This window comes from Scyliorhinus torazame, chromosome 16 (genome assembly GCF_047496885.1).
Source record: "Scyliorhinus torazame isolate Kashiwa2021f chromosome 16, sScyTor2.1, whole genome shotgun sequence".
NCBI classification, from domain to species: domain Eukaryota; kingdom Metazoa; phylum Chordata; class Chondrichthyes; order Carcharhiniformes; family Scyliorhinidae; genus Scyliorhinus; species Scyliorhinus torazame.
Window position 1 is genome coordinate 137,394,742 of NC_092722.1, and position 22,396 is coordinate 137,417,137.

At 44.3% G+C, this 22,396-nt stretch overlaps 1 protein-coding gene across 2 annotated transcripts in view; it reads left to right on the forward strand.

The window, feature by feature from the left end:
- The window catches only part of cfap46 (cilia and flagella associated protein 46), a 368,598-nt gene that overhangs the window by 313,688 nt on the left and 32,514 nt on the right, over positions 1-22,396 (forward strand). For both annotated transcript variants that reach the window (XM_072479134.1, XM_072479136.1), the window contains 8 exons: positions 872-990; positions 2,015-2,106; positions 3,183-3,347; positions 7,773-7,840; positions 10,850-10,910; positions 15,653-15,688; positions 17,489-17,591; positions 20,399-20,511. In XM_072479134.1, the coding sequence (XP_072335235.1) occupies positions 872-990; positions 2,015-2,106; positions 3,183-3,347; positions 7,773-7,840; positions 10,850-10,910; positions 15,653-15,688; positions 17,489-17,591; positions 20,399-20,511 (757 nt within the window). The remainder of the gene's footprint in view (positions 1-871; positions 991-2,014; positions 2,107-3,182; positions 3,348-7,772; positions 7,841-10,849; positions 10,911-15,652; positions 15,689-17,488; positions 17,592-20,398; positions 20,512-22,396) is intronic.

Below are 22,396 nucleotides of genomic sequence, written 5' to 3' on the forward strand. Positions count from 1 at the left end.
CTTCAACCCATTATCAATTAAAAATGTGTCTAACTCCATCTTAAATTTACACACTGTCCCTGCATCCACCACACTCTGGGGTGCGAATTCCACAGATTCACAACCCTTTGGGAGAAGTAATTTCTCCTCAACTCTATTTTAAATTTGCTACCTCTCAGCCTGAGAGGCTCATTCCAGAATGACAATTCCACAAAACGAAGCATCAGCTCCATGTTTACTTTATCCATACCTTTTATCACATTGTAAACCAGGCTCCTCTGCCTTATGGTCTTAAAATTTGTAAGTGTAAATCTGTGTCCTTCTGAATATTTCAAAATGCAGTGTGTTTCAATTATTCAGTTCTCCAGCTTCATTAACCCTCTCTCCTGGCTCAATCCCACCCCCTCACAGACTGATCCCCCACCACTCCCCACACCTGCCCACCCAAACTGACTCTTTCCCCCCCCCCTTCCCCCCACCCCCATCTCCAGTCCAACTTCCCCCCACCAGATCTCTGGTCCAACCACCCCCTCCCGCCCCAGTCCGTCCTGCCCCCCACCCTCATTGTCTGAACCACTCACCTTTTAATTGTCTCTTTAAAAACCTCCTTTACGGCAGTTAGTATTGTAAATGGGGGCATTTATTTCCTCTCTGCACCCAAGTTATTTCATGCTGATGTAGCCAAGGGCATGCTTCGTGGCTCCTGTCTCACCCAGCCTGAGTGAGGAAGGTTGGATGAGATGGGGGCTTTGGAATCCCAGCATAGGTAAGTCCGTCAAGTGTGGTAATCCGCCGGATGAAGTTACGAGCCGTTATGTAGAAGATTAGCTAGCCAAACTTTAAAATATTAAGCTAAGTATTTTAATTTATTGTTTCATATGCAACTGAAAAGAAAACAAAGGCCACTGCAGGAAATGAACAACGGCTTGGTGCAAATTTTTCCAGTATTATCGTGGCTATGGATGAGTACCTGAAGCCTGTTTTGTCACAGTTTGACCTGACATTTGTTCCGTAAGTATTCACAATGTATAGAAGTTCATAATAGCTGGTAGGATACAACTGATTTTCCTGGTGACCCTCTAATTTGCTGTGGGTGGCCAAATAAGGCTGCCTGAGAGACCCTGGCTGCAAAGTCTGTGGGGTCAGAAGGTATAGGCACTGGGCTGAGCCTGCTAGAAATCTTTGACTTGAACTTTCTTTCTCTCTTTTCTCTTCCTCAAAATCTTTCTCTTTTTCTCTCTGTTTCTCTTGTCTTTCTCTATATATTTCTTTCTCTCTTTCTTTCTCCCGCTCCTCTCACTCTTTCTTCTTCTCTTCCTCTTTCTTTATCTCTTTATTTCTCTTTCCTTCTCTCGCTTTTTCTCTCTCTTCTCTCGCCTTCTCCCTATTTCTCTCTTTTTGTCTCTCTCTTTCTCTCCACTTTCTGTCTTTTCGCCATGATCTTTCTCTTTCTCTCCTTTTTGCTCTCGTTCTCATTCTTTGATCCTGCCAATCCACTCTTCATTGTAAAAACAGACTTTTGATTGTAGCTGACTTGAGGTCTATCCTTATGACAAGTTTGTGACACTGGATTGGACTAGCTAGAGAGCTGACAGGAGCCCCGCACCACCTGTTTTAGGAAGGCCTGTCAAATTAAGTGCCACACAAGCACTTAACTGAACAATAGAAGGCATTAAACTCTGCCCACTGTATTCTCAGAGAATATCTCGCACAAAACATTAATGGCAACTCAAAGTTTAATTTAAAGAAGAAATTCCTCCATCATTTATCTAATACCACACAAGCCAGACTGAAGCCATTATGTAGAACATTTCAGATAGCTCTATTAATGTCTCTAGCGCACAGTGATTTAGAAGATTCAACAGCAATTACTTTCCTATTTGAAAGCCTAAGACAAACAATGACTTTGCAACAGATAGTCAAACACTTAGCTCAGAAAAACTACACTGAAACCAATCCTAGTAGGGTATACTTCTCAGATGTGTGGGTGGCGGATATCTTTTGAAGACACGTTTTAATTATCTATGGTCTTCAGTCCACAGCCTTCCCCAGTAACAGGCACGGATTCAGGGAAATCAAAATCCAAAAAGAAAGAGGAAAAATCATCGGCTGTAAAGTCAACTCCAGGTATGTGGTAATTAACTGGGAAAGAATTTCACTGACAAGCTATAAAAAGATTACCCGTGGATTATATTGATTTATATCTCACTATGTTTTCAAGTGTCTAGTGCCTCTGTGCTACCAGACAGCCCTCCAATTTCAAGTTTTCGATGAACTGCCATTTCCTGCAGTTAAACATTACAAAGCCTTCAGGTCCCACCATAACTTTTGTACCCTCAGCATTGACTCAATCTTCATACCAGTCCACATTTAAATCATGGATAAAAGAGCTGAATTCCAGACATGAGGAGAGAATGACTACCCTTGATATCAAGAGATCAAGAATTCAAGGTGCTGGGCTAGGCTGTTCACAATCTCTATGTCTTTGTTGACCTTGAGCTGAGTTTCCAACTCCATATTTTCTCCATGATAAAAACCACCTTCATCCAACTCCTTAACATTATTCCAATCCACCTTACTCTATCCCATATGTAGCTGAAACTACCATTCACCACTTGCCATTTTCAAATTCAGTAAGAAGCCTTAACCTGGTGTTGTAAAACTTCTGACTGTGCCCACCCCAGTCCAACGCCACATAATTTTCCAATTCAACAGTGATTGATTCTTCAAGGAACAAGTTAATTAGCAAACCATTAACTGATATTGTTAGGAATCTGTTTCACGATTTAAACCCTAGAAAAAGGCAGCAATTTTACTTTCAGGCAACTGCCAGTACGCCTCTCTAAATTACTATTACACAAAAGCTGCCCGCATGGCTTTAGCAGGAGCTTTCCCTTAATTCCTGTGAGTTTCCATTCAGTACCTCCCCCCCCTGAAGACACCGCTGCCATCAAGAGTGCTTCATGTTAGCATATCTTTTAAATACCTAGACTGTTCAATTCTATTAAATAGCAAAATACGTTGTGTTATATTAAAATGTATGCGTGTACAGACTATGTGGTTTTGATGTGTGGTCGTTCATGTAATGTTTCTTTTTTCTGTTCAGATGATTTTTTAATTGCTTAGAGTCACTATTCTTTCAAATTTGTTGCACTGAAGTCATTGTGAAATCGATTCAATTATTCTTTACCAATTGTTCCCAGGCCTAACTCAAGATTTAGGAGAATTTGTAATCCTGTTGGCTGACAAACTATTATTGGAACTACCTTTAGAGGCGTTGAGGGTCTTGCAGGAAGATGTAATCATCTCAGTGTCAAGAGATTTCTCATTGCAGTTTCTATACAATCGGCTACACAGAGATGAGACAGGTAATATATGAAAGTGTGGGCTGTTTAATCTGAAGTTTCTTAGTTTACCAAAAAATCAACAACTGGAATTCATAAAGCGTCTTCAACAATGTCCCTAAAGCCTTCACAGAGATGTGAAGAGAACTATTGCTGAGTTTAAGCAGGAGCAATTAGAAGGGATGACTACAAATTGGTGGATATTGACAGCCTTGAAAGAGATGAGAAAGGTGCAGAAGTGTAAGAAGTAAGTTTGCAAAATTTAGTTCTGTAGCATTACTAGTTTTTGGCATTATGAGGATAAATATTTCAAAAATTTGCATTGAGTTTGGTTCCTGTTGACTTTTTATTAAAACAAATTCTATTGGAGCTATTTTCAATCAACAGCAACAGTAAACCATACGCAATTAGCACTAGGTCCCCTCCCCCAACCACGTACCACCCTCTTTTTTACACCCAGAACCTCCAAAACCCAAACAAATCACAAAGAGCTCTCTCCCCTCCCGCTGACATGTTAGTGCTCCATAAAGAAGTCAATGAACAGCCTCCACCTTGTGAAGAACCCTCATCTACCCCTCATAACAAACGTCATTCTTTCTAGGTGGAGGAACTCTGCCAAATCTCTCACCCATACCCCATTTTTGGCAGCTCTGAGTCCCGCCTGCACAGCAAGATCCGCTTCCGGGCTATCAGGGAGACAAAGGCTTACATGTACACCATTTTCCCCACCTGCACTCCAAATATTGCCACCCACGGGCTCAGCACCACCTCCACTCCCAAAATCTTTGACATTACATTGGCAAACTCTTTCCAGAACCCCTCCAATCTCGGATATGCCCAAAACTTATGGACATGTTTTGCCGTTCCCCGAAATACCACCCTTACCTATCTTCCACCCCTCGAGAAAAAACGGCTCATCCGAGACCCTGTCATACGAGCCCTTTCATCACCTTACACTGTATGAGACTCAGACTTGCACACGGCTAGGACGAGTTTATCCTCCCCAAGCCTCAATCCACACCCGAGCTTGCATCGCCTCTCACAACATCTCCTCCCATTTGCGCTGGACCTCCTCCACCAGGACACCCTCCCTCTTCATCAGCTTCCCATGTATACCTGACACCTTGCCCTCACCTATCTCTTCCTCAGACAATAGCTTGCCCTATAACGCAGGAGGTGGCAGCCGTGGGATCGAACCCAACTCCTTCCTCAAGAAGTCCTCACCTGCAGATGCCTGAACCCATTCCCCTTCAGCAGCAAGTACACCTCCTCAAGTTCCTCACATTGATTCCACACCCTTAACGCTGATACCAACACTGGGTTTGACGAGTGCCTGGGCCACGGGGACGGAAGAGGCGGCAGCAATAGCACCCTCAGACTGGTCCCTGTACACTAAGCCTCCTCCAACAGTCTCCACGCTGACGTCTCCTCGGCCACCCACTTCAAAACCGGAGCAAAGTTCGGCACGCAATAATAATTCTGCAGATTCGGCAACGCTAGCAAACCGCTCCCCCCACTCCCCCCATCTATCCCTTTCCAAAAACACCTCACCCGCACACACACATCCCGGTTTCATCTTATTCACCCTACTAAATAAAGACTTGGCCACAAAACTCTGGAGATTCTGAAGCACGAATAAAACCTTTGGCATCACCATCATCTTTACCATTTGGACCCTACCAGCCAACAACAAAGGCAACACATCCCACCTCCTATAGTACTCCTCATTCCATCCAGCAGCTTTGCCAGATTCAACTTGTGCAGCTAGGCCTAACTTTGTGCCACGTATATCACAAGATAACGAAAGCTCGCCCCTACCAACCAAAACAGCAACCTCCCTAAACTTCCCCCCCCCCCCCCCCCCCCGCGACCCCCCCCCCCCAACCCCAAGTTCATCGGGAATACCACACTTTTCCCTACGTCGAGCTTATACCTTGAAAAAAACTGAACTCCCCCAAAAACCCATAATCCTGTCAAAACTTTGAATTAGGTTTGCAATATATAACAAGAGGTCATCAGCTCCACATGCCCTCTCAATTCCTCTCAATTCCCCATCACCGTCTCGAAGCCTATGTGCTATTCCCAGTACTTCAATCGCTAGGGGAGAGCAGGCACCCCTGCCTCATCCCCTGATGCACCCCAAAAGACTCCAAATTGACACTATTGCTCCAGACAGTCACCTTAGGACATTTAAGGGGCATCTTGACAAATACATGAATAGGATGGGAATAGAAGGATACGGACCCAGGAAGTGTAGAAGATTGTAGTTTAGTCGGGCAGCATGGTCGGCACGGGCTTGGAGGGCCGAAGGGCCTGTTCCTGTGCTGTACATTTCTTTGTTCTTTGTTGTTCTTTGTAGGAGCCCTATACAACAATCTCACCCAGTCAACAAACTCCTGCCCAAACCCGAACCGCCCAGCATCTCGAAAAGGTACGCCGACTCCACATGATCAAATGCCTTCACCCTCCATACACATAACCAACTCCCCCTCCCGGCCCGTTGAGGTCAACATATTCACCTTCAGTAGCCTCCAAACATTGACCAATAGGTACTGCCTTTTCTCGAACCTCATTTTCTCCTCTCCTATCACCGCCGGTACACAGTTCTCTTTCCGCACCGCCAGCTCCTTCGCCAATAGCTTTGCAGCCACATTTAACAACGATATCGGGCAGTACGACCCACACAGTTCCAAGTCTTTTTCTTTAAAATGAGCTAGATAGATGCCTGAGACAGCGTGGGAAGAAGCTCGCCCCACTCCGCTGTCTTGTAAATCTCCACTAACAGGGACCTCAGCTCCAACCCAAACCTCGCATAAAACTCTGCGGGGAACCCATCTGGGCCTGGGGCCTTCCCCAACTGCATTGACCTCATACAATCCATCACCCCCCCAGTCCAATCGGGGCCCCCAGTCCCTGCACCCTCTCCTTATCCACCTTCGAGAACTCCAGCCCATCCAGAAACCAGCCCATACCTTCATTCCCTGCCGAAGACTTTGAACTATACAATTTCTGATTTAAAAAAAAAAAAAACTAAACCACTCCATTTACGTCCCCCTGCTCGATTACCAGCTTGCCCTCCTGCCCCTCCCCCAGTCCCTCATGCGCCCAATCTCCCTCGCCACCGTCTGCCTCGTCAGCTGATGCACGAGCATCCTGCTCGCCTTATCCCCTTACTCGTACACTGCCCTGCTAGACTTGAGCAGTTGTCCCACCGCCTCCCCTGCCAACACTACCCCCAAAATCTATTTGGAGCTTCTACCTCTCCTCCAGCAGTGCCTCCTCGGGTACCGGAGTATCTCCGGTCCCCCAGCATCAGCCTCTCTGCCTGCTCTGCCCTCACCTTATGTGCCCTAATCTAACTAAACTCCCCTCCAACCACTGCCTTCAACGCTTCCGACAACGTAGTCGCAGAGACCCCCCCCCATCTTATTATGCCCCACATAGTTCCGGATAGTCACCCCTATCTTCTCACAAACCTCTTTATTGGACAATAACCCCCCCCCATCCAACCTCCACTGCAGCCTCTGGGAGCACGCCCCCTCGACTCGCAAGTCCCATCCAGTGGCACGAGGTCAGACACCACGATCACCGAATACTCGGTCCCAATCACCGCCAACAGCGCTTGTTCTAGACAATAGACATCAATCCGAGGTACCCCCTGTGGATTTGCGAAAAGAGAGAAAAATGTCCTCGCCCTCGACCTCTCATAGGCCGTGGATCCACTACCTCATTCGCTCCATAAATCCCAACAACTCCTTCGCCATTGCCAACACTCTCATATATCTGGAGCACGACTGGTCCAGCACCGTATTAACCCCCCCCCCGCCCCATGATCAGCCAGTGCATGTCCAGGCACAGGATCTTTGCCAGGACTCACCTCATATACTTCACATCATCCCAGTTTGAGGCACAAATGTTCACCAGCTCCACCCTCCTGCTCAACATCACAAATCTACCCCCAGTGTAGATTTGCTCCCCACCGCAAAGGACACCCTCTTATTAACCAGCACTGCTACCCCCCTCGTCTTCATATCCAGCCCCGAATGAAGTACCTGTCCCTCCCATCCCTGATCTGATCCATCGCTTCTTGGAAAAAACACAACATCCGCCTTCATACTCCTCACATGCGCAAACATGCGCAACCTCTTACTGGCCCATTTAATCCCCAAAAGTTCCATGAAATCAGCTGGATCGGGTGGGGGGGGTTTGATCTTCCCGCCGCTTGTCAATGGGTTTTCCATTGTAACCACCACCACTCCGCCACAAAACCCACTGGTGGGGCTGTGCTGTCAGTGGGAAAAGTGAAGAGAGTGTCCAAGTCCTGAATTTATTAACTTGAGTCATCAGATAGGAGACCACCATTCTATATGAATGGGCCTCAAACCCATGTTTGAATTTCAATGAGGTATTCTAAATTTTTGATGATGATTCGTTTTCTTTGTGAAACAGAAGTTGGTACGAAGAAAGACACGAAGAGTCCTAAAGCAAAAGGAAGTGAAAAGAAACACATTAAAATGGTAATCTATGCAGTCTTATTGATTAGAGACAATAACAAGCATGTAATTCTTTCAGCAACAGGTGAATCCCACAAGCGCCCAATCCCAGGCCAGGCGCCAGCAGGAAATCGACTAAAGTGTGAAACTCCCTGAGGCCCCCAAAAAACGGCAAAGTTCCGGTGAATAGCAGAGCGAATCACAGGATTGCAGCTGCCAGGAAACACCCACCAAACGTGCCCAAAGCCAGATTTCTAAGTTCACTGAATCGTACCCATAATTTGGCATAATTGTTTAAGAATAAAGAATCTTCTAACAGAGGCAACAAGGTGGCACAGTGGTTAGCGGTGCTGCCCCACAGCACCATGAACCAGGTTCAATTCCGGCCTCGGGTGACTGTGTGGAGTTTGCACGTTCTCCCTGTGTCTGCGTGTGTTTCCTCTGGGTGCTCCGATTTCCTCCCACAGTCCAAGAATGTGCAGGTTAGGTGGATTGGCCATGATAAAAAAAGTGCCCCTTAGTGTCCAAGGATGTGCAGGTTAGGTGGCTACGGGAAATAGGTGTGGGAGTGGGCTTATGTAGGGCGCTGTTTCAGCGGGTCAGTGCAGACTTGATAGGCTGAATGGCTTCCTTCTGCACTGTAGGGATTCTATGGTTCTAATCGCATTTTTGCCACATGCCACCATTATAGTCCAAATATCAAAGATGGAATCTCATTAATGCTATTCCCTTGAAACACATGTAACACAAATGCCCAATTCTACACAAGTTAAATATACCTACATTACACAATATTGGGTTTGTTAACAGAGCATTTTGCTCTATAACCAGTATTTTACAGATGGTGTGTGCTCGGTCCCCACTATCCAGATAGTCAGCAGGGAACCCATCCATACTGACTCTGACAGGCTTACTGCCATTTTACACTTAAATGAGCATTGATTGGCAGAAGGCGGGACAATCTTTCACACTTGGAAGTCTTGGAGAGCTGCTGGCCAGTCAGATTGTCTGACAGCTCTCTGGCCCATCCAGGCATGATGCTGCAGTAGCCAGAAGGGGCACTGAAAGCACCGTAACTGGGACTACATGCAGGGAGCCAGGATGAAGATAAGTGGCAGGGGTCCCGGGAATTGGACAATCGGGGATGTTGGGGAGTTGTGGAGGGCAATTTGGTATTCAGGATGTAGGCCGGGGGAATCGGGGAAAGTAGGATTTGGTTCATAGGCATCCGGTCCGTGAGGGGAAGATGCCCCCAGTCGGAAGGGAGCTTGCAATGGAGATGCCCCCCAACTTTCCTGTCTGAGGTCAAGGATGTGAACGTGTTCTATTTCCCACGATGAGTTCTCCAGCACCTGCCAGCCTTAAATATGAGGCTGGGAGGGAAAAGGCCATTGTGGCCATTTAGTTGCTGCTTAAGGGCCATAATTATGGAAAGGGTGTGCTTCCCGTCCGAGGCCCTGCCTGCCCCATTGTAAAATCGTATCCGGGTATGGAACCTGAAGGGAATCTCGTTCACACAGTTTCATGCTCCACCCACGTCCCCGTCTCCACACCTGCCGAGGGAAAGCGTAATATTCAGGCCTCTATCATTCTTAACATTAATGAACATTATTAATGTTAGGTCATAATTACTTTAACAATGATTTTGATTATTATAATATGTTAGTAGTTATGTTTCAGTGCTCACGCAGTTGTATAACTGCAGGTTTTTGGGGTTCAAAGATTACTTTAAAAGACTTTAAATTTTGGTAACCAAATATAATCAGTGTTTGATATTTCTTTCTCTGAATCATCTACACAGTCTTAAAATCTATTCTAAGGTGTACATTTCATTGAAAATTCATTAAAAGTACTTTCCATACCTATTATTCCTATGGATGCTTAGGTGATAGATATTTTTGGTGTTAAAGATGTCGTGAATTGTGACAAAATGACTTATTTTATAGTAAAAGTGTATCTCAGGCTGATTGTACAGCTTCAGCACGGGCCCCCTAAATGCCTGAAATACTTTCTAAAAAGGTATTTCAACAGCCTGCAACTGTAATTTCTAATATCAGAAATAAGGTTTTAAACAAAATAAAAATATTTAAGTCATTAATTATTTCCTAACAACGCAATTAAATACATCCACTAAGTTGTCAGTTTTTTTAATGCTTTTATTGAAGTCTTTCCTTAGGCCTTGGTTTCCCTTAAAATTATGGGTTAAGATTCAATATATTTGACGAGATTTGTGTCTCTGATCTGAATTTGGATTATGTGTGTGCATCTTAATTTTTTAGACTGCACCATTTCTGTAAACATACTGGTGTAATATTTGTATTGATCTTCAAGCACTTTCTACTCTGCAGCTTTTTAAAAAAAATAATATTGAAATAAAAGAGAGTAAAATCCAAAAGCTTTCAGGTGAAATTTATAGGAACAGTTTTGAAAAAAAACATTGTGAGGAAGCGTATGGATGAGTGCAACAGTGACACATGAGGCTTTTGAACTGTGGAGTTTGCAGTGTGAATTTCCCCCAACCAAGCTACAAAAAGATCCACGAAACTCAGGAACAATTTGAGTGGACATCCAGAAAGAATGGGATTAGGGCACTCTATTGGAGGCCACTTAGAAACTTCAACAATACACCTTCCGATTTACAGAAGCCCTTAGTGGGGTTCACACCTGTCGTTCTTATTCTCTGTCAATCCAGTGTACCCTAGCAATGCCAGGAATTAACTGAAGATCTAAAAGTGGGAAGTTCCAATTTAGAGTGTTCCTGTCCTTCCTTGAACAGCCAGTGTCACCTGAAGGCCAAGATGTCCAACAAACATTTTCTAACCAAGCTTCTAACCACCATTTGGAGTCCCACCAAATTTACAGCAGACTCCACAAGATTTAACCCCTGTTGCCTATTTTAAATCAAGGGATACAAAATCCGAATGTAGTTAATAAAACTTGAAGTATTTTTTTGTATTGCTGGATGTTACTGAATATAATAGTCTGATGTTTGCGATAGTTTAAGTGTGCCACTTGTTTTCCTTTTAATTACAGATACCAATTAATCGTGTTTTACCACCAAGCTGTTTTCCAGTCAACACTCACAATTTCAAATGTATCCTTTGCATCATTTCTTTGAAAGTATCAATTCTAACCTGATAAACAGTTTATATAATATGATTAAAGGGATATGTTGTGAAAAGGTAACTTATTATTACCAACAAAATATGCTTATTATCCTTTTGAGCACATTTATTGTCACCGCAATATAAATGTAGCTTTACTGCAACTTATGTAGTGGAGATGCCGGCGTTGGACTGGGGTGAGCACAGTAAGAAGTCTTACAACACCAGGTTAAAGTCCAACAGGTTTGTTTCGATGTCACTAGCTTTCTGAGCGCTGCTCCTTCCTCAGGTGAATGAAGAGGTATGTTCCAGAAACATATATATAGACAGATTCAAAGATGCCAGACAATGCTAGGAATGCGAGCATTAGCAGGTGATTAAATCTTTATAGATCCAGAGATGGGGTAACCCCAGGTTAAAGAGGTGTGAATTGTGTCAAGCCAGGACAGTTGGTAGGATTTCGCAGGCCAGATGGTGGGGGATGAATGTAATGCGACATGAATCCCAGGTCCCGGTTGAGGCCGCACTCATGTGTGCGGTACATTGGCGAGACCATGCAGACGCTTCGACAACGAATGAACGGACATCGCGCGACAATCACCAGGCAGGAATGTTCCCTTCCAGTCGGGGAACACTTCAGCAGTCAAGGGCATTCAGCCTCTGATCTCTGGGTAAGCGTTCTCCAAGGCAGCCTTCAGGCCGCGCAACAACGCAGGATCGCCGAGCAGAAGCTTATAGCCAAGTTCCGCACACATGGGTGCGGCCTCAACCGGGACCTGGGATTCATGTCGCATTACATTCATCCCCCACCATCTGGCCTGCGAAATCCTACTAACTGTCCTGGCTTGACACAATTCACACCTCTTTAACCTGGGGTTACCCCATCTCTGGATCTGTAAAGATTTAATCACCTGCTAATGCTCGCATTCCTAGCATTGTCTGGCATCTTTGAATTTGTCTATATATATGTTTCTGGAACATACCTCTTCATTCACCTGAGGAAGGAGCAGCGCTCAGAAAGCTAGTGACATTGAAACAAACCTGTTGAACTTTAACCTGGTGTTGTAAGACTTCTTACTTATGATGACATTGATTAATGTGAGCCATTGCTAAGGTATAGATATAAAGGGCGTGATCTAACTGCAGAGCATGGCCTGCTCACAGAAGAGCATCACTAAGGGCATCAACACCACAAAGCGGTTTTGGCAAATCGCCAGGGCTGGCAGAGCCAGAAGACGCAGAGGCCTCTGGAACTCACTCCAGCTGACCCTCCATTCCATGCAGGCTCCAAGGGCAATAGGGGCACCAGGGAGGAGAGGGTGCTGGCGATAACCTGGAGCCTCCCTGTGTGGTGGCGACGGCAGCCGATGTCCATCTTGTGTAATATCTGTAAGGAATTGGAGAGGGTGAGAGACAAACACCAACGATGGCTTCCAGCCCAGTACCCTCTGGTCCCCATGCCCCCCCCCCACCCCTCAACATCCCCTGCCAGCCCTCAGGGTACTGCCCAACACGCCCTGTACATGCACCGCAGCGGGCATCCCCAGGCACCAGAGCCCAGACTCTGTATCCCAGACACCCCTAGTAACATTACCTGGACTGGGAGCTGGTTCTCTGCCCAGTACACAGTACCACTCTCTGGTTGCAGGGATGTCCCCAGCATTGAGGTCCAGCTCTTGGAGATGTTTGGATGTTGCCTTCTGCCTCTGTGGTGTTGCAGCCTCCAGTGTTCAGGCAGTGTGTCCAGGCCGCACAGACTGATTGGGATGCTACGTATCTGCAACATGGCACGCCTACACAAGGGAATACACTTGGGGCTGTGAAGTGCTCACATTACCATCATTGCCAATTCCCTGTTAGCAATAGCCTTTGACTGTGCGTATGGAGACCGCCATAGTCAGTGCGGGTTATGAGTGGTCAGGTGGACAGATAGGCCTTAGCTCCCGCCATTATGGGTACAGCCATTTCAGAGGGTGACATGCCGGACCTACGGGCGCTGGGACAACCCTCCCCTCCCGCCCCGCCAGCCGAGGCCTCCCCCTGGGATTCCGCCTGCCCCACCAAGCACTGGGGCTGCAACGCCAGTGTCTCCACGCTCACTGCCTGGGTTTGAAGATGGCTACTCACCTCCACAAATCCCCACAGTAGCTACTTCACCGGCTTCACGATTTTCAAAAGGTGTACTAATCAGCACCCACATGACCACATGCTGGGGAGATGGTGAGATCATTGGAGGCCATTAGATATGGGGTCATTCCCGTTAATGGTCTAGAGATTGAATATAATTGGTGATTATTGGTTTCTCACCTTGCCGTGACAGGATCCTGATCTCGGAAACAGAAGCGGGCTGGTTAGACCGCAAACCGACCGGTGGTCAGCGTGATTCCCGACTTTGGCCTCTCCCACGATCTAACCGCCGCTCCCACTCAAGCAAGAGCGTGAAGTAGCTGGTACATCGCGCCCAAATATTGCAATTCCACCTGCATGGTTGGAAATTTCAGCAGTTTCCCCTTCTGTAAATCACTCCAACAGTATGGCTGGAAGTCGAACTGGATGTAGATGATTTGATATTGGAATATCAAAATAAGGGTTTCCAAAAAGATGTATCTAATTCTCAAGTTTACTGGGTAAAGTATCAGTACTAAATACTGCTATTCACCTTCCATTCAGCTCCAGTCAGATCAGTCATAATCTTATTACATGGCGAAGTAGTCTTGGGTGACCAGATGGTCAATTCCTGCTACAATTTCTTCTGATCTCATGAGAAAACATTGATTTGCACACAGAGCTATTGTTGTCTGGAGTGCTGTATTTGAAAATGTGGTGGAAGTAGGTTAAATTGTATCTTTCAGAAAGGGAATTGGATAAATAATTGAAGGAATAAAATCTGAAAAACAGTTGGACAGATTTTCTAAGCTACAGATGCCATATTTGCAGCATCAGGGCAATTCTTTTCAAAGGTAAAGATCTCTAGACATTTAAATTTCTGTCCAAAACACAACAGGGAGTTTCCCACCATTTGTTTCTATAGTCACGAATATGTTATGCCACTTTTTTCTAATGGAAGATGTACTCTAATGCATTACAACCTTTCAACAAGCTGGTCAATGTAACAGTCAACTGACCGTAGCAGGACAAAGTCCTATAATGAATTACTAAATTAACATACTTCTTCATTACAATACAGCGTCTCTTGGTGACTGGAGCAGCACGGTGGCTCAGTGGTTCGCACTGCTGCCTTACAGCGCCAAGGACCCGTGTTCAATTCCTGCCTTGGGTGACTGTGTGCACTTTCTCCCCGTGTGTCTGCGTGGGTTTCCTCTGGGTGCTCCGGTTTCCTCCCACAGACCAAAGAAATACTGGTTCCGTGGATTGGCCAAGCTAAAATTGCTCCTTGATGTCAACGATGCACAGATTAGGTGGGGTTACGGGATAGGGCTGGGGTGAGTGCTCTTTCAGAGGGTTGGTGCAGCCACAATGGGCCGAATGGCATTGTAGGAATTCAATGGTTTTATGGTGATATTTGAAGTTGTCAAAACCTTTAATACTTACCTGTCAGGATGCTCATTACTCCTCAGGAGGCCTCCACCAGTGGTTATGAATTCTCCAACTTGGCAGTCGTTTAAGGATAAAAAACTCACTCCAGCACATACAAATTGTGAGGGTGGGGAGGGGGTTGGAAATTCAAATATCCTATAGGACTCACAATGGTGTCGTCAACTTCAGAATAAGTGCATGCACGATTGCAATTCAATCATTCCCAACTCACAAAAAGGCCACACAAAAATATCCCAGGGTCAGGAAGGCACTGAAAAATTTAATCAGTGCAAAAATTATTCAAAAATTCCAGGACCTATACTTGCAATCTTCTGATATCATCACCAGAATCACAAAAGTCAGACCCATACCTGCCTCCATAGCTAGACAAAAAGCTGACCCTTGGTCATTGTTTAGTTAATTAATGATGTTTTAGGTTGCTTGTCAAAATTCCTGCAAATTCCTCCCTAACAGCACTGTGGGAACGCTTTTTATTACATGGACTTCAGTAGTTCAAAGAGGAGGCTCACATCCACCTTCTCAAGGACAATTCAGAGTGCTGGCTTTGACGACCCCATGAATTAATCAGAAAAAGTAAAATACTCAAATGCAGCTGAAAAATGATCAAAATCAGGAATCCTGATTGGTTTTGTTTTACTCTCTAAGCATAGGAATGCCGACCCCAACTAATTAATGATGTTTTAAGGAAGTTGCCCTCTTCATCTCCTAATACTTGAATTAAAAGTGGTTTATTTAACCTCTCTTTAATTGCTTTCCGAAGATTTGATTCAGGCTGTACAGAAGTAGAATAATTCTAAATTCAATTGCTTCCTTCTTCCCCACTTGCAGGATTGTTGGAGGTCAGATTTACTTCTAACTCTTTGGGTGAAGCAGATCCCTTTTGCCCTGTGCTTTGTAAAATAGTAATCCAAAGAGTGAAAGTGATTCTTGTATTGTTTGTTCCGCACTGATAATGATATTAATTTTGGCATTTCAAATGGTATAATTCCTGAAGATCAAACACTACAGCACCAATTTTACAAGTTCACACTATTCACATGGAAGCTGAGTGATGGGTAGTTCATATCGGACATTTGGGAGCATATTGCCAACAATAGAAATGTGCTGCTGGATGACGGTATAAATGGGCCCGATTGCATGTTAACTCCTGTTTAACCTTAATTGGACTTGCCAGACATTGTAGATCCTTATGATGAAACGAGTGACTCAGGTAACAGAATATAAATGTGCTTTTATTTTCTAATATTGCTTGTCAAATTTCAAAGCAAAACAGGAACCCCGTGTTTGATGCCTGCAATTTGATTTCCCTACATAAATCTATTTAACAAAGCAGTGTATTGTATTCGTAGTTGATGTCAATTGGTATTGCTTGTGTCTCATAAAGTACAGGTGAGATGTTTAATTGCTAACTTGGCTTGTGCATTGAAGTTATTGCTCAGGTACTCTTTTAGAACTAATATCACCATGCACTAGAATTAATTAAAGGTCAGTTAATGTTGAAATATTTTGAGATATTGCTCCAGACATCTCAGTGTGATGTCTGGAGCATGGTGACTGAAGTGTTAAGGATCAGTGCTAGACATTGGCCAGCATTTTCCATCCTCCCCGCAGCAGTTTTCCTGGCAGAGGAGGTGGCTTGCATTGGCCGCTAATGGGATCTTCCAGTCCCACTGAAGTCAACGGTCATTTCCATTGCTCATCAGCTGTGCCGCACGGTGTTTGTGGTGGGTGGGGAGAGGGGGGTCACCTGTGGTGGCACAGAAAAGCCACAAAGGGCCATAGTAAGACAGTAGGAAATAGAAGCATGTCACATTAGCGTGTCTTTTGAGGTTGAGGCTGAAACAGTTTGTTGTATTATTCAATTGAGTAGCTTCATAGGGCGTCATGTTAGCACATTGGTTGCTTCATAATGCCAGGGTGCCAGGTGCGGAGTCTGCGCGTTCTCCCTATGTCTGCGTGGGTTTCCTCCGGGTGCTCCGGCTTCCTCCCACAAGTCCGAAAGTAGTGCTTGTTAGGTAAATTGGACATTCTGAATTCTCCCTCCGTGTACGCAAACAGGCGCCGGAATGTGGCAACTAGGAGATTTTCACAGTAACTTCATTGCAGTGTTAATGTAAGCCTAGTTGTGAAATTAATAAAGATTATTCTAATCATGTATTCTACCAAAACATTAGCAGTGCTTCATTTTGTGTCATGTGAGAGTACCTTTAAGAAATGGGTGTTCATAAATGGGTGTGGATAAAAGTATCTGTGGTGAGAGTACCTTTAAGAAATGGGTGTATTACTGCAGTGATGTCAGAGAGTGGGTGGAGCTGGGCTGTCTGTCAGCTTTTTACTTTCATTATAGGCTGTTTGCTGCAGGGTGTGTTTTAGTTTTGTTTTCAGAGCTGGATAGCTGCAGTCACAGAAGGTGTATGAATCTCTCTCTGAAATCTAAACACTGTAAATCGATCCTGGTGATTTAAAACTAATAACAGTAGTGACTTTAACCTGATGTGCTTCTGGTAAAAGGTGTTTTAAGTCTTATGGATGTTAAAAGGAAAGCTTAAAGGATTACTTAGTATTGTATTCTTTGGGGGTTGTATTTGAATTAATGGTTGCTAAGATGTTCACTGTATGTTTTAAAAAGGTTAACTTGAGTTCATAGAATAAACATTGTTTTGCTTTAAAAAATACTTTTCCATTTCTGCTCTACCACCCCTGTAGAGTGGCCCCGTACCACAATCTATTAAGTGTTGTGGGTCAGGTGAACTCCATGATCACTTTGGGGTTTTCTAAACCCTGGCCCATAACATTTGTTTACAAATAAGTTTTTCTAAACCTTTCCATGCAGGAAATCAAGTACTCCGAACACCACCTACAAATCCATTGCATTGTTTTTACTACATAAAAGACTTGCACATCTGAACTTAACAAATTGAATATTATTATCAAAAAATTATTAAGAGCATTATATAAAAAGCAGGTAGAATTGAACTATACTCAGCTAATTTGCTTGTATTTGTTCTAGGAGTGTTCAGTCCGATAAAAGTCATGACAGAAATTATAGAAAAACATGCTTTGCAGTTCACAGCACACTGGGATGGAGTTATGGGCAGTGAGTATGTCCCAAGGTGTGTTGAGTTTTTAAATGCTTTTTGAATTTTGTCAAAATCTATAATAATAAAGGGTAGACGGTTCAAACGAATACTGAATTATATCTTCCATTCTAATCTGTTGTTTGTTTTGCATTTGCCGTACCCAATTCTTTTTTTCCAATTAAGGGGAAATTTAGTGTGGCCAATTCCCCTACCCTGCACATCTTTTTAAATTGAGGGGGTGAGACCCACGCAGAGATGGGGAGAATGTGCGAACTCCACACAGACAGTGACCTGGGGCCGGGATCGAACCCGGGTCCTCGGCACCATGAGGCAGTAGTGCTATCCACTGCGTCATCATGCTGCTCTCATTTGCTGTAACCTAATGGCTGCAAAAAATACTGACTTTTATCACATGAAGTTAAATCAACAACCTATAAAGAAGGAAGGAAAAAACAATAACATTTATTTATAATAAATCTTTATAATTTGACAAAACATCCCAAAGTGTTTCGTGGACAAGTTTGAACAGTTAACAAGGGATGTCGAAAGAGTGAGGGAATGATTACCAAAGGTAAGGATTGGATTGGATTGGATTGGATTATTGTCACGTGTACCGAGGTACAGTGAAAAGTATTTTTCTGCGAGCTGCTCAACAGATCATTAAGTACATGAGAAGAAAAGGGAATAAAAGAAAATACATAATAGGGCAACACAACATATACAATGTAACTACATAAGCACTGGCATCGGATGAAGCATACAGGGTATAGTGTTAATGAGGTCAGTCCATAAGAGGGTCATTTAGGAGTCTGGTGACAGTGGGGAAGAAGCTGTTTTTGAGTCTGTTTGTGTGTGTTCTCAGACTTCTGTATCTCCTGCCCAATGGAAGAAGTTGGAAGAGTGAGTAAGCCGGGTGGGAGGGATCTTTGATTATGCAGCCTGCTTTCCCCAGGCAGCGGGAGGTGTAGATGGAGTCAATGGATGGGAGGCAGGTTCGTGTGATGGACTGGGCGGTGTTCACGACTCTCTGAAGTTTCTTGCGGTCCTGGGCCGAACAGTTGCCATACCAGGCTGTGATGCAGCCCGATAGGATGCTTTCTATGGTGTAAGGACTTTTGAGAAGGCCTCTGAATGTAGGGGGAAATGCGACTAATGTAGGGAGAAATGCAACTAATTTTTAAAGAGAAATCCAGATTACAGTTGTGATGGAAATGGGGTTAGAGTATGTGGTTGCATAGCACACTCTAAAGTAGAAGAAAGGAGATTGCAAACTAGATTGTATTACTAAAGTAAATTGAAGAGATCGGTTGGCAGTTACGACTAAACAATTTGAAGGTGAGGATTAAGATTATGAAATAAATATCTGGAGTTTGGAAAATTATTTTGAGGGTTGTAAGATGATAAGGTTGAGCAGGATTTAATGTTGTATATCTATGAGCAATGGGGTTCTGGATGGGAGAGTTTGTGTGGAAAAGACAGACATGGAAAAAAATGGAACTTAGAGATAACAAAATCATAGAAGAGAGTTTTAGCAGCAGGGTAAGTGAAGTAGGAATAGCGGCAGACAATGTAACAATGACAGAACATACAAATTCGGAGCAGGAAGAAGGCACAGACCTTGAGCCTGCTCTGCCATTTAATAAGATGCTGGCTGATCTGATTCTAACCTCAACTCCACATTCCCACCCAACCTGCCATAATCTTCAAACTCTTGCTGATCTATAATCTACATCTGCCTTAAAAATATTCAAAGACTCTGCTTCCACCACCTTTTTCAGGAAGAGAGTTCCAAAGACTCACGGCCCTCTGAGAGAAAAAATGTCTCCTCATCTCTGTCTTAAACGAGCGACCCCTGATTTTTAAACAATGACCCCGAGCTCTAGATTCTTCCATCAGAGGAAACATCCTCTCCACCATTCACATTGTCAAGGATCTTGTATGAAGTTGATGAGAAACCAAAAAGCTCAACTGCAGGATCTTGTATGAAATTGATAAGAAACCAAAAAGCTCAACTGAGCTTCAAACTGGAAAACATCTGCACACTAATGGGTCCAATCAAATATAGAAAAGCGTATTCAATTTGGGGCTAGGGATGGCCACATAACCATAGACAAGAAACTATTATGGATGTTAGAACAAAATAAATGATAGAGTGGTTGAATAGCTGGTGTGATAATATTTAAAACATTGGAGAACCCCAAGAGAGCATTCAGCCTTCAAGTTAAAACTTTAATGAAATAATTAAAAGACTATAAGTCGATTGATGAATTTAATCTTGTTTTGAGTGCACAATTAAAAAGTAATCTGCAATTTTGGGCAATATAAATGTCAGTTACTGAGGAAAGAAATGTCAGTGAAACATTTAGAAACAGATTTTTGGAATCAGCTGGCCAGGTAGGACAATTAGAGTGGCAGGTTTGCCTGAGGAAACTCACTTTTAGGGATCCCTAACTGAAACATAGTGCCAGAATATTATGTTCAAAGGTCAAAGTTTGTGCTCAGATGACCAAAGATCTGTTTCTAAATGGAGGAAATTACTTTTTCCTCACTGATCCCTTCCTATAAAATCTGACAATCAAATGGATTTTTTGAATTTCTGAAGAGAAATGTAGATCTTGATCTATAGCTTTTTCAGTAATACTTGTGCATTACTTTATTTGTTAATATATTAGCATTGGTCTATAGTTATTATCATCCAAAATTTGACATATGCTTCATTACTGAAATACGCTAAATTGAAGAATTGTATTATCCAAATTCCTGCTCACATTAAGCTTCCAAATTGCATGCTTTCATTTTCAAATTAAATAATCAACAATATGTCCATTCTTCTTTCATAGTCATGCAAATTGGGAAGAGATGATGAGAGATTGCAGTGCATTTGTCTTTTATGGAACGGAACGTTTTCTTGCGAACCTGTTGCCATCAAAACTTATTACCATGAATCTTCAAGGTATGTGTTATGATATATGATTTTAATTACTTAAAATTTCTCATTTACTAGCTGTAGTACAAAAAATTTGGCAGGTCATATTTTTAAGTATATTCGAAAACATGTTCGTTGGAGTCTTTTGCAAAGTCATCTGGTTGTATCACGTGATCTCCTAATGGTTTTATAACAAATAAATTATGTGGGACAAAGATCTATCTTATGTTTGTTCCTTTTAGTTCTGGCAGCATTTTAGTTCCATGACGCAGAAGGCACACATATTCCACATGTAATGTCCGGAGCCTTCGGCCCATTAAAATCTCTGCCGGCGCTACACCCGTCGCTGCGTGTTGGCTGGTATGGTAACAAAATAAAAATCTGGCTCGTCGTGTGTCAAGAGACCCTGAGATCTGCTACTTCAAACCTCTTAAACGTTTGCACCACCTTTTCAGCAAACCCATTCAAAGCGGGGTGGTACTGAACCATGCAGATGTCCCGAACATTTGCCTCCACAAAACTCTCAAAGTATTCGCTGTGAAAGGCGTGTCGTTGTTGGTGACCAACACGTCCAGGATACTGTGTACTAGACAAGAGTCACAGTTTTTCAATCGTCACCTTTGAAGTAGTAGTGGATGACATCCTGTGGACCTCTGATCACATTGAATGGCTAGAAAAATGGAACCCCAGAACTTCCGGGTGCGGCGATGACCAGCTAAGTCGCACGTTTCGGCAGCTCCCGGTGGAACGGACTTTTGGGCTCTTAATAGGAGCCCCATCGGCAATTTTAACGGCAAATAACACTGTGCGGTAATCCAGAAGGGAATCCCCCCTGGACACGGATGGAAAAAAGAGAGGAAAGTAGCCGGATTGCGGTGGATCCTCTAGAGCAGCGGTCAGGAAGGCAGGCACAAAGCAAGATGGCGTCGGAAGGAGGCAGTTTAATCTGGGGCCCTGACCAACAAGTGTTCCTGCGGCATTGCGTAGATGAACTCAAAAAGGAGATGAAGAAGGAGCTGTTGGCCTCGATATTACAAGCGATTGAGGGGCTAAAGGAGGTGCAAAAGACCCAGGAACAGGAGCTTCGGGTCGTGAAGGCAAAGGCTACTGAGAATGAGGACGATATACAGGGCCTGGTGGTGAAAACGGAGATCCACGAGGCACAACACAAAAGATGTGTGGAAAGGCTGGAGGTGCTGGAGAATAATGCGAGGAGGAAGAACCTAAGGATTCTTGGTCTTCCCGAAGGTGCAGAAGGGGTGGACGTCGGGGCATATGTGAGCACGATGCTGCACTCGTTAATGGGATCGGAGGCCCCGACGGGTCCGCTGGAGGTGGAGGGAGCCTATCGGGTTATGGCTCGAAGACCGAGGGCTGGAGAAATTCCTCGAGCAATAGTGGTGAGATTTCTCCGATACAAGGACAGAGAGATGGTCCTCAGATGGGCAAAGAAAACTCAGAGCAGTAGGTGGGAGAACGCGGTGATCCGCGTATATCAAGATTGGAGTGCGGAGGTGGCGAGAAGGAGGGCAAGCTTTAATCGGGCCAAGGCGGTGTTGCATAAAAGGAAGGTCAAATTCGGAATGCTGCAACCGGCAAGACTGTGGGACACACATCTAGGGAAACACCACTACTTCGAAACGGCAGATGAGGCGTGGACATTTATTGTCGAGGAGAAGCTAGAGTGAGCGGGCCAGAAAAAGAACGTTTTGGACAAAGGTGGGGGGGTGAATATGTGGGATGAAGGGGGGAAAAGGGGGAAGAGATGACTTCCCAAGTTGTTAAACCTGCGACCCTGTAACTTCTCTCTCTTCCCCATGTCGTGGGGGAGGGAGGATGAGGAGCTGAGGGCGCCGGCCATTGGGGGCGGGGCCAAAAGGGAAGCGCGGGCTTTGTTCCCGCGCTATGGTAA